Source organism: Curcuma longa, unplaced genomic scaffold (assembly GCF_044706935.1).
Source record: "Curcuma longa cultivar G26 ecotype Majalengka, Jawa Barat unplaced genomic scaffold, ITB_CL_G26_1.1 contig_17595, whole genome shotgun sequence".
In the NCBI taxonomy this organism is placed as follows: domain Eukaryota; kingdom Viridiplantae; phylum Streptophyta; class Magnoliopsida; order Zingiberales; family Zingiberaceae; genus Curcuma; species Curcuma longa.
Window position 1 is genome coordinate 40,708 of NW_027430624.1, and position 12,804 is coordinate 53,511.

Sequence of the window (12,804 nt, forward strand, 5' to 3'; positions counted from 1 at the left end):
TTTATTGACATTAGTCCTTTTTCCAGAAAGTAAGGTTTTAACTGATGCAGGTTTAGTGGAATTACTGGTGAGATGCTAAATGATGTGACAACAACACTTGGGGATATTCAGGTCTAACAAAATGTCTATCACTCTATTGATCTCTAGTTAAATTCCTAACTTTGGATAATGTGATTTGCATATTGTTTCAGTTTCAAAAATTTGTCAACTGTTTTTCTTTATTTGTATTTTTGAAAATTGATTTGGCTGCTTGGTATTTGATTTGTAGGAAGACTTCCTGAAGCTTGTGAACAAAGAAACGATTCTTGTTGGCCATTCTCTTGAGAATGACCTTTTAGCATTGAAGATATCTCATGAATTGGTAATTGATACTGCTATTTTATACAAGCACCGGCCTGGTGGCTACAAGACAGCTTTACGAGTTCTATCTCGGAAATTTCTTTCGCGAGAGATTCAGGCTTCAGGAAATGGGCATGACAGTAGTGAGGATGCAAAAGCTGCTATGGATCTGGCACTTCTGAAGATTATAAATGGTACACTGAATCATGGAGTCACTTTTCTGTTATCATTTATATGAAATAGTGTTATTTGTCAGTTACTAAATGTTTATCTAACTGAATGGTGTACATTTTAGTTAACCTTATGAAAGCATGTTTGTCATATCTCTTCTAAAGGATAGTGGCACTGTTTGACAATACCTTCTATTGGTTGTGTTAGCTATATTTCATCTATATTCCATGTGTTTTGATCCTGGTTTGAATTGAGTCGTTCAATTCAAATATGGGCTTAAGACCGCCTAGATAGGAATCACTATTATTTCTCCTTTCTAAATTGTCATTTTAGCCAGACGGGGCACTTTCTTGGTAATTCCATTTCTTTGTTTACTATCTTGGATTATGATCTAGCTGAGCAGGAGCTATGGGTTAATATCCTCAACTAAAGGTGATTTTGGGGTTTTGTGTAGCATGGTCTTACCACAAGTATTAAGGTACTCTTGGCCTGATGAATTAGCTATTAAAATGAAAATTTTTGAGCTTGTTGAGGTTGATACAACTGCATGAACTAGATGCCTGGGGTCTAAGTTCAATTATATTGAGCTTAGAGTTGTTCTTTTTTTTTTTGTTAACTATAGTATGGTGACACACATGTGGTTTTTCAGAATGAAGTTGATGGTAGATAATATTCTGGAGTTGGGTAATTGTATCAAGCTTCCCATGTTGGTGTTTTGACCTCTGACCAGACGGTACTGTACTGTGACAAAACTTGGCACCCTTCAGCAATCAGCATGCTTCAAAGTATGATGAGATCAATTTTGATGAACGATAATCTACTTAGCTTGGTTACCTCCAAATATAAGCCTATAAATTTGAAAGTTAATTGAATTTAAATTAAGATTAGCAAGATACAACAATATTACATATATTTTTGATAATGAATATATATCAAAAAGAGAATATTGGATCATGTAGCATCCTAGTGAGGTTGACCCTAATTTTCTAAACCCAGTTTAAATGATGATCTCAAGACATCTAATAGTGAAATTGGTTTCTCCACGTGTTTATAAATATATCTCTATTAATCACTAAATGTTAAGACTTGACTAGGCAACTAGAGCTAGAATAGACACAAGTAGAGGATACGGATACAAATTAAGTCCTTTTACTTTGGTGTCACTCTTTTTTGTTGTTACTAGTGCCTTGGTTGGTTCTTCCCCTCCTCTTTTTATTGTTTCATCTTCTTCATTTGACCCGGCGGATAGAATTGAATGACGAATCACTAGATGAGTCTATCTTGATTAGTTTCAGCTGCAATAGACTCTACCTCAGTCACTATTTTCAAAATTGTGTTAGCAAGGGTTTTACAATAACATTTACATGTGCTGACATAGTATTGGTACTTGTTAGCGATCACAATAATAATAATACATTATGGTCATGACGACTGTCACTAAATTACACTTGAATCGTGATTTATATTGTGTCTACAGCAAGCAATATTTTGAGCCATGGGCGGAGTTAATGTAGGCCCAGTGTGGGTAGCTGCCCACACTAGGCCTAGAAAAAAATGGTACATGAAATTAAAAAAAAATTTTAAGAATAAAAACATAATCATTAAATGATAAGCTCATTAGAGAAAAGAGTATGCAATGAATCTTCAAGGTCAAACACAGTCTACTAGAACTCGCTTAATTCATGAAGGTATTTATCAGGAGCTATAGATAGATACAATCACATTGAAACATCTTTTCTACTAATTTACAGCGTCCCATCATAATCCATCAGAAGTGACAAATTTGCATCATTATCATGTTGATTTATTCTATGATTTTATTGATATGCAACTTCAAAAGTTAAATAATCATTTCTCCTTTGTGTTGTTTGTTTGTGCTCACAAAATTCATTTTTGACTTTTGACAAGAAAAAATTGATGCAACTAGTTGAGTTTTATCGATAAAATTTCTCAAGATTTATTCTTGTTGTACTTGATGATCAACTTGAAGCAATTGTAAATTAATTATTTTGTGGTGCTTTATGATTATAAGATTTGATATTTTTTTACTTTATTAATTATATAGGAGTGCAAACGAACTGAATCAAGTTGAATAATATGAAAATATTGATATTTGCGTTCGAGTTTGAAAAATATGTGATATTCGACTATTTGAAGCTCAAAAACACAAATAATTTTGATTCGAGCTTGGTTCGATATAAAATTCAAGTTTGGTTCGCCTTGTTCGAGCCTCGATTCGTGTAAAATCGAACTATAGTTCGAAATAATTTAAATTCGAGTTTGGTTCTAATTATTGGAGTTGGGCTCGCGAGCGGCTTGTGAACAATTGAACAAAATATTATAAGTTCGAATTCGGTTCGAAAAAATTATTAAACATCGAGTTTGGCTCAAATTTGATAATTTCGACTATGAATCAAATATTTTTCGAGCCGGCTCAAAAAGCTGATGAACATGTTTGATTCATTTGCACCCTAATTGCCTACACTGAATCAAGATCCTAGCTCCGTCCCTACTTTGAGCCGTCTTTTTTTACTTGAGTATTTCTGGTTTATGCAATTGCATGAAGTTTTAAGAGGTCAAGATAGCTGTGGATATTAGCCTGCATACAATTCAATGGAGAGATAGTTTATATAGTAGATCCAAATAGCTAAAGATGTAAACCTATAAACCTGCATAGAGTTCAATGAAGGGATAAGATTGATATAGTAGATCCCAAATATTTGGAACTAGCATGGTTTCTTGTTGTATGCAAGGAGATGGAAGTAAAGTATTTTAAGTGTTTAATATATGAGGGTAAGTTCTACTAATGATTTGGTTTGCTTATGAGTTAAAGCCTTTAAAATTTCTCTTTTTGAAGGGATATTTCATGTGTTGTATTCAGAGCCGCAAATGTCTCTACATAATCTGGTACAAATTTGCAAATTTTAATTTAAATTTTGAAGTAGAGCTGTCTGTTAAGAGTCTTTTTTGGGCTTGTAATCACTTGAATTGCTTGAGTTGTTGGATGAATTTTTGTTCCTTTGAGGTTGATATAATTGAATTGTCATGCATTCACTGCATTTGTACTGTTTTTTTCAGTTGTTAAAGACTAATGTCAGAAATTTGTTCCAAGTCCATTATTTTACCTTTTAAAGGATTTCCATTTGATAATCTATTGTTTTTAGTAGCTGATATGCTTAGCTTCTGTTGCACCAGGACCTGATTTTGGCTCTCCCCCACAACTCACTCGTAGAAAACTAGTTTCTGTTTTGCATCAAAATGGGAAAACTTGTTCTCTCATTGATGATATTTCTATACTTAGGAAGTATTCTGATGAATTATGCAATACAATTCCAGTAGCTTCAGATTCTGAGGCCCTTTCTAAAGCTATAAAACAGGTTCACAATGTTCTTGCATCTGACTTCGTTCTTGCTACATTGTTAAATCAAAAGTATATCTCATTTTGATTTCTCATTTCAGGTCAAGAATGATAAAGTAAGCTTTATCTGGACCCGCTTTACGAGCTTATTCTCTTATTTTCAGAAGCAAGCTCAGGATGTTGAAAGGTTACAGTATCGAGTTGCAGAGGTTATATCATCCCTGACATGTAAAAAAAAGTCAGCCAGGGCAGCCATAAGTTATGGTTCAGTAAGCTCAGAATTGACTGACATTCTATCTGGCATTAATGATAAAGTACAAAAACTACACAATGCATTGCCAAACAACTCACTGTTAATTATTTCTACTGGCCATGGAGATACAGCTATTGTCCAAAGGTAATATCTACTGTCTTCTTAGATTAAAATCTCTGTTTTTCTTTTGTTACGTTGTTAGTAGTGTACCCATATTTTATGTTGACTTATTCTTTGATAGAGTAAAATAACAAACTCAATTAGCTCCAGTTTTAGATCCGTACCAATCTGATCAATTATAATGATTATAGTTATATTTTTTATTATCTGCAGATGATGTTGTGCGAATTGAGAGTGTGTATAGAATAAACTCGAAGCTTGGATAATGGTGAAACTTAAAAAACTAAAATCGAATATGATGTATATATGAAATATAGTTTTAACATTAGTAAAAGGCTTGAATAGTTAAGACATGTAGAGTAATTGACTCGAACTCAATTAACTATATATTTCTACTATTCAATATAGTCAATTATAGTTAAAATAGTTGTTTTTGTACCTGAGAAACTAGAGATAATCTTCCTATGTAGATGCTATTCATAAGTAATATGATGCTAACTGATGAGTGTAAATAAAATAATATGACTTGAACTAAGGAGAGAAGTATAAAGTTAAAGATTTCAAGTTAAGTAGAATTAAAACTAAATATATGAAATGTAATTTCAATAAGTGATTTAGCAGTTAAGATGGGTAGACATATGACCTTATGGCCCATCGAAACTATAATTTCAAAACTTGAATTGAGGAGAGATAGTATAGGAGTTAAAGATTTTATGTAGAGTTGAGATCAATGAACAACTGATCTTATGGCCCATCGATGTAGTATGAAAAATTGCACCGTAAAAGAAAACCCAAACAACTCAATTCACCAAAGAGGGAAATATTAATAACGAAAGGATGAATCTAATATGTGAGATTCTGACTCCTATAAAGTAAATTGAGAATGAGATTTGTTCTTTATAAAAATATGACTTATTTCACCTAAAATAAATTGTAATAATTTTTTCTCTAAAAGTCTCAATGGTCCACAAAATTATCTTTCAAGAAATATAACAAACTATAAAAATTTAAATATCTTAATAATTTAAAATAAGATTTAAACTTTAAGTGTGTATGTTCTCTAAAACTGAGAAGAAATTGACTCCAGGTAAGTTATCAACTTCTTTCTTCTATCATCGTTTCCAAGCATAAGTAGTGATGATAACACTAAGTCTGTTGATCATGATTTCTTCTTTGTTTTGTCTTGGGTGCGCCTTCAATAAGGCAGAAACCGATGTAGCTTTCTGATTTTGATTCTTGTGAGTTAAGTATTGATTTTCTTCTCTTCTGTTTAAGTCTGCCTTTAAACTAAGTGGAAGTATTCTCTGTAATCCCTTTCAATGAGATAGGAAACGTTGCTTCTCAACTAGAGGTGGATATCTTCTCTGTGGTTCCTTTGTGACAAAGTCAATACGGAACGATGAAGGCTTGAATGTCTCTCACTAATTTACCATACTCTTTATTTGAAAAATTAAACTAATATTTAAATAAATTGATAAATTAAATAACCATGCAAAATTCATTCTTTCTCATAGTAAGAATGATGATTGCAAATGCTTTTGTAGCACTATTTACTGAATTTTTAAGGCTAAAGAATACATGCTATATATATATATATATATATATATATATATACTCTATCAGTTTTTTTTGGAACAATCATTACTCAACTTATTCCTCCTAGTGTTAACATATGTTTCTCCATATACCCAACATAATTCAATTTTATAGATAGAAATAGACAAAGAAATCCAATCAATATGTTGACGGACTTTAAGTCAAAAGTCACTAAGAATGGACACATACCCGTCAATGTCTTGTAATCAATTGTTTTCAATTTTTATTCCTACTTTGTTCTTTTAGATCTTAGGCTTGGGTTATGGTCAATAGCTTGTGAAAACCTTAAATATGGTGAATTTGTTAGAGTGCTTTCCAAAAGACAAATAAAAGATATTCAAATAGGTTCCTTTTAGGAGGCTTAAGTTAATGGTAACTCTTTAGAAGGTGCAAGTGGTAACATTAGAGAGACGACTCATGTAGAGGATTATTAAGAGGTTTTTAAGGAGGCTTAAGGAAAGGATTATTAGAGAGCTCTTGAGAAGGCTTAAGCAAAAGATATTAAGGGTTTTTAAGGACGCTTAAGTGACTATTAATGGGTTCTTAAGAAGACTTGAATTAAAAGATGGTTAATGTTCTTTAGGAGGTTTGAGTAAAGGATCATTAAGGGTCTTTTGGGAAGTCAAGAAAATGATCGTCAGGGTTCTCTTTAGGCGATTCGATTGATGGATCATTAGTCTTTGGATAAGGGTCATTAAATTCAACAAGAATTCTAGCAATTATATGATTAAGGTCGTGTTGAATGCTTTATGAATAGGGCAATTTATCAAGGGGCTCTTTGGGAGTTAGGTATTAGAGTTTGCTTAGGGGTTCTTGTGTCCTAGGTATGGGATCACTTGTGATAAAAGTTGAGTGTCCATGATAAAAGTCAATTATAAATGTACTCTTGTTCAATTAGGGGTTGAGGTTCAATTAAGGGTCTTTCACTTTCGAAATAGTAAAAATTGACGAGATTCTTAGTTTACAACACCAAAGGGCTCATTAAGGAGTCATGAGAAGATTCTTAGTTGCTGGAGGGATGTTAACTCCTTATGAATATGGAGTGGATGTTGAAGGAGAGACTTGGATGAAATGGTGTAAGGGATGCTAAGTATTGAATAGTGAATTAGAAGTTTGGCTCTAATAATAACCAGAGAGTTGCTCTAATACCAATTAATGTGACACCAAGTTGAACCCTCAAATCACACAAAAAATTAGTATGATATTAATGGAGGAAAGGAGGGTAACTACCTCATGTAAAAAAATAATCTAACACAGAATTGGAAAGGATGTTTATCTCCCTAAATGCTATTTGAAACTATATTCTGTGATTTACTTTGTTTATTTCCATTCCTTTTCGTGGGCAGATTAAGGAAATTGCTTAAAGAGGATAAGGAGAAAAAAATCAGCCGGGAAGAAGTTGTGAAAGCCTTGGGAGAACTTCAAGCACGAGCTGAAGTAGCACTTTGTTTCGCTAGCGTCAAACATTGACTTTGCATTGTAGTGGTATGCTTTTCTTTCTCCATGATACTAGTGCTGGCTCTAGTGATGCGGAAGAGTTCTATCATGACTAACAGCTTGTTTTCAAGAATCTTTTCAAACAGGATATTTGACAGTCTACAAGATTAGAACCAGTAGCGGCACATCATTGTAAATGACATCCTATGGTATAATCATTGGAGAGGTCCATAGTTGTAGCGGTACCATTTTTATACAAAATGATACATGCAACTCTGCCTAAGTGGAAGAGAATCATTTTTCTAATCTCGTTCCATATTAGTTTTTATAGTCAAAAGAGTGGTAAGTTACGATCGAACGTTATGTTTGCACTTTCATTTTGTATATGAACTGTGATGGTATAGATAACATGCTGTGTACACTGATTAAACTTTGGGCCCCTCGTAAGACCGATGAGTATGGTATTAGTTTGTCCCAGGAAATTTTCTACCACCGAGCTTAAGATTGAACCTAGACAAAGAATTCAAAAGATATTACTCCTGCTGAACACTGGCGTAAAAAATCAACATGATCCTTGTTGTAAGTCGGTTGATTGGCACAATGGCTTGTCAATGTGGCCACAAATAATCTAGAAGCTGTAATATCTTTTCTAAAGGTTTAATGTACCCCTATCAATGATGATCAGTCATGAATTTCTTTGGAATACAACAAGATTGCCTTTTTATGACTTGCATAATTGAAGAAGAGCCCATGGTCCAGTCTATTGAGGAATAGGCGAGACAGAATTTTGCCCATCAGAGTGTGGATGCTATGTGGATGAGATGCTTGTCGGAGGAATTGTTATGCCAGTGGTTGAAGATGCTTATTGGGAAGAGAAGAAGATTGTTACTGGAGGGACAGAGGAAATTTGATGTTTGCTATAAATTTGCTACCCAGCATTATTATGGCTGTGTATATATTTTACATGAATGTTTAGAATTAAGCTCTTGAATCATTGGCACAGCTGCACTCAACATTCAGATAGACAAACAAAAAGTATCCTCCATAATGGCATTTAGTTTTTTCATCGAAAGCAATTTGCCTCACCCACCCTTTATCCTATAGGTACCCATGTACTTTTTACGCATTTTTCTCTTTAAATATATTGCCTCATTAAATCTAAAACAGGGAGTTGTGATTTCATCATTTATCGAATGAAATTAGGGGGCTTCACAACTATTCAACACATCATCTAGCCTTCCTAACATGATCCTTCGTTAGTGAGTCCCTTAAATTATGACTCAATTTAAGGGAAAAAAAGATACTTGTGCCATCTTGAATTGAACTTCTCAGTAGCTTTCTTAAACTTCTACAACAAGATTTGCCATCAGAGAAATTGTTATAGTACCAATAATAAATTTCTAAGTCATTCCAATTCTGTTTTTTTTTTGTAGCTAACAAAACCTCAAATTTTGATGTTATGGGCAATAGATATGATTTTTGAGCCCAATGAAGTAGCTCTCTAACCAAAAATCAAACTCCACTCACAAATGGATAAATGATCCTCAAGGATTAGTTATCCAACCTGCATATGAGGCTTGCATCTAACTCTCCAAAGCTCTTGGAGACCCACTATATAATATGCCATAATCTTTTGTGCCAAAGACGTTTTAATTAGCATTCTCATGGACCATCCAGGATTCTTAATATCTCTATCAAACTTCCCTAAGCAAATATGAAACCGCGCGTCTAGTACATGTCATGCCATGCAAAGCATGTTGAGATCATCACAACCAAAGCAGCACACTAGCACGTTGTGGAAGGTAGTAATTTCAATTTTTATCATGTTAGTATGTCTCTGTGGAAGATGATTTGAACTACGTGAAAGAATTGATGAAGTTTATCTTTGTGGAATGCGGAATAGGAATCACACCCTTGATTTTGTTCATGTGGTTTGATCCCTCGCGTAACGAGCAAGTGCGTGCTAGTGTCCTTGGATCACAAGGGAGAGGAGAAGAAGGACCGACTATAACCTTTTTAAGGTTTGGACAATCTTAGAGGGAGGGAGGATGTGAGTGAGAGAGCTTAGATCTAGTTATAATTTAAAATAATAATTAGGATTTTAGAGAGTTTAACTGAACCTTATCCACCAGCCAAGTAATTTAGCATCATTCAATGAGATATTCCTTCTCTAGCATATGCTAAGAATATGTAAAATATAATATGAACATGTGCACCGGCTGGCTAGTGGGGAAGGATGAATAGTTGTGATCTAAAGTTTAAATTTCTTGCTCATACAAAGGTTTGTAAATATAGATGATAATTTTATAATTAGTTCGCATGGTAAGTTTTTTATAATTAAAGAAGGCGCTTCGCTTAGCTTCAATGATTATGGAACATTTTGTGTCACCCGTCTCGGCCTCTGGCAGCGCATCCCAGACCTTCTTGATATCCAGGCAACTAAGGTACTGGTCTCGCGTGATAACCATGGCTCTCATAAGCTGATGTAGGGCCCATTTGAAGTCGTATTCCAACATCTTTCCAGATCGATGAGCTAGTAGGTCAAAGAACTTAGAAGATGCAAGGAATACCTTCTTCTGTTCGGCCATCCGAGCCGCCTCCCCAGCTTTGTAGCTAGCCAGATCGGTTTGCGCCGCCTCCAGTCCCACTTGGGTCGCCTGTTGAGCCACCTTAATGGCCTCCAATTCATGGCTCAGCTGGGTTTCTCTCTCCCGAACCTCATTCAGCTGAGTGCTCAACTGATCCCGTTCCTTGGAGGCAGAATGGAAGTCGACCTGCCACTTCAGGCACTCTTCCTGGCTCTGCCGATCTTTCTTGGCAATGGCTTTGGTCGAGGCCCTCACTTGGGCAAGCTCCCGCTCCAAAGCTTGTACCCAGTCATTACTCTCTTGGGCACGTAGGCGCCACTTCTTGGCCTCTGCCTTCGTCGTGGCTTCGGCATGTTGTGCCTAGGCCAGATCGGCCCGGACCTTATCGGCAGCTTTGTAACGACTAGTCCTGTCTACCCGTGGGCATGACCCCTATTTTTCTGTGGGTCATGGGCCTTCGACCATCGACCGTGCCGTTACCTACTAGGACTTTCCACAGCTGCCCAGTGGATTTTTATCTTCTCCAGATTCGAACTCTAGACCTGCAGGCTAAAGTACTAAAGTTTCTTGAATCTGGTAACCAAGTGAGAAGATTGTAACACCCATATTATTTTTCCCTATTTTTAGGATTTTTAATTAGATTTAAAATTTCAATAAAGGTCCTTTAGTTAAATGATAGAAGGGAGTTTGATAAAATAAAATAGGTGAAAAGATTCGTCTTACAAAGATGAATCTAACAAAATTAGTTTGGGTCAATTCGGAAGTCGTTTGATGGCCGAACCAAGCGAACCAAAATTTAATCTGGTTCGATTTAAGAAATTAGACCCGGTTTAAACGGGAATTCTTAATCCCGAATTTAGGAGTACGGTTCACTCCTCTTTATAAAAGAGTTTCGCCCGCCGCTTCCTCTCCGCGTGACCCGCGCCCAAGCGAGCCACGTCCGCCCACCCGCCGCCCGATTCTGCCGGCGAGGAACTCGGAACGGACCGAGGAAGAGGGCTATAAGAGGAGACCGAGATCCCAAACCCTAGCCAACCTCCGCCGCGCCCTTCGCCGCCGCCGCGTGGAGAAGCAGAGCAGACGCCGTCTCTGACCGTCGCCTGCTCGTATGGAGAAGACCCGCGTCGTCACCGGCGCTACGTGAAGAGAAGCGGAGCCGTCGCCATCGCCTCCTATCCATTTTTCCCTCTCCACAGACCGGCCGCGTCCCTTCCTCTGTTCGACGCCACTGCTCAGCGCCGTCGAAATTCAGCCGGCGCCGCCCCTCGCGATCGCGCCGTTGTCCACCGCCGACGGCGAACTCCGCCGATTTGGAAGCTAATTGGGTATAAGAGAAGGTGCTAGAGCACTTCGAAGAAGATCTTCAAATTCATAAACCTTAGTGTCAAAAATCTAGGGAGTAGACGAGGCAAGGTAAGTACACATCACCTGCAGTATAAGTTGTTTTCGTATTGTTCTTCCACATGATTATGTAAGCTTTTCATGACATGATTTCTGTTAAACATGAATGTAGTAATATGTATGCTCTTTCCATGACATGATTTATGTTAGACATGAATGTATTTATGTGTTCTTCCTCTAGTATCATTCATGTTAAAATAGGAATATACATATGTTCTTCCCATAGCATGATTTAGGATTTAAACATGAATACGTAAACTATTCTTCCTATTTAGGATGGAAGTAAAACATGATAAATGATTGAAAGGACAAAGATATAGTAAGTGAAAGTATAAGAACTTTATAATATGTAAAAAAATGTATTTTACTTTTAGGAGGCGGGTATCGGGCCAAAGGTTCGCCCACAATGAATTCTGGGTCAAAGGTTCGCCCATAAGGAAAGGAATTCCAGGCCAAAGGTCGCCTGATAAGATAAGAGTTACCCCGAGTTCTATCAGAGATGCGCTGCCTTCAATCATTTCAAAAGAATTTTCAAATATAAAGAAAATATGTAATACAAGTAAAGCAGTACATGTCTTTATAACTACAATATTTCCTGTTTGATTACGAAAGAATGCATGCAATGATTTTCGTTGTTTTGTGATATTAGGTATGTACTTACTAAGCTTTGCTTATAGTTGCACTCGTTATACTGCAGATAGAGGTAAAGAAAAGCTTACCTTGATAAAAGATTCAATACATGTTCTCAGTTAGGTCCATAAGACCATAAGTGAGGGGGTGTTACAAGGTACTGCTGACTCCTATCAGATGGAGCCGACTGGCCCGACCCCTTTTCCAGCTCGGCAATGCGGGCCACTAGACGCCTACCTTCAATCATAAGGAAAATATTAGAAAGCAGGAATAAACTTAGCTCTCACCCACAGGTCCCGGAATCGCGCCCGGTATTCTTCCCCCTAAAGAGGTTAAATTCCACAAAGGAGGCGGAAAGGACTCTTGGCGACATAGAGGGGGATGACTCGGCCCGAATAGGGGATTACAGGTCAATCGCCGGAGACATAGTAGGGTCTAGAGTGCAGACTGCCCCCGAGCTCTCAGCCGCTTTCCCTACTTCTTTCCCTTGATCCTCTGGTGGTGGTGAGCGCAAGGACTCAGGAAGAGTCGACCGGTCCTAGGTCTTTGCCCGTTTGCGCTTCTTCGAGTGGCGAGGCTCAACCACCGACCCTTTGGATTTCTTGGAGCGATGCTTCTCCTTTATGGGTCGGGAGTGCGGACTGCCCCCGAGCTCTTAGCCGCTTTCCTTACTTCTTGCCCTTGATCCTCTGGTGGCAGCGAGGGCAAGGACTCGGGAAGAGCTGATCGGTCCTGGGTCTTTGCCCGTTTGCACTTCTTCGAGTGGAGGGGCTCAGCCATCGACCCTTTGGATTTCTTGGAGCGATGCTTCTCCTTTATGGGTCGAGTCCGAGCTGAAGAAGGACCACCTGACCCCTCACCTTTTTTCGGAGTTGGCGCTTCAGCTGAAGGCGGGAGGGTTAACCCGTGTT

General features: G+C 37.3%; 1 protein-coding gene across 5 annotated transcripts in view; it reads left to right on the plus strand.

The window, feature by feature from the left end:
- The window catches only part of LOC141816650 (small RNA degrading nuclease 5), a 29,004-nt gene extending 21,088 nt beyond the window's left edge, over nucleotides 1-7,916 (plus strand). Inside the window, exons 10-15 of one of the 5 annotated variants that reach the window (XM_074704392.1) lie at nucleotides 51-111; nucleotides 269-533; nucleotides 3,706-3,887; nucleotides 3,970-4,265; nucleotides 7,184-7,322; nucleotides 7,421-7,916. In XM_074704392.1, the coding sequence (XP_074560493.1) occupies nucleotides 51-111; nucleotides 269-533; nucleotides 3,706-3,887; nucleotides 3,970-4,265; nucleotides 7,184-7,307 (928 nt within the window). In that variant the 3' untranslated portion in view covers nucleotides 7,308-7,322; nucleotides 7,421-7,916. Of the gene's footprint in view, nucleotides 1-50; nucleotides 112-268; nucleotides 534-3,705; nucleotides 3,888-3,969; nucleotides 4,266-7,183 lie in introns of all 5 variants that reach the window. The other 4 variants (XM_074704391.1, XM_074704393.1, XM_074704394.1 and 1 more) reach the window with 4 other exon arrangements.
- The last annotated feature ends 4,888 nt before the right edge of the window (nucleotides 7,917-12,804 follow it).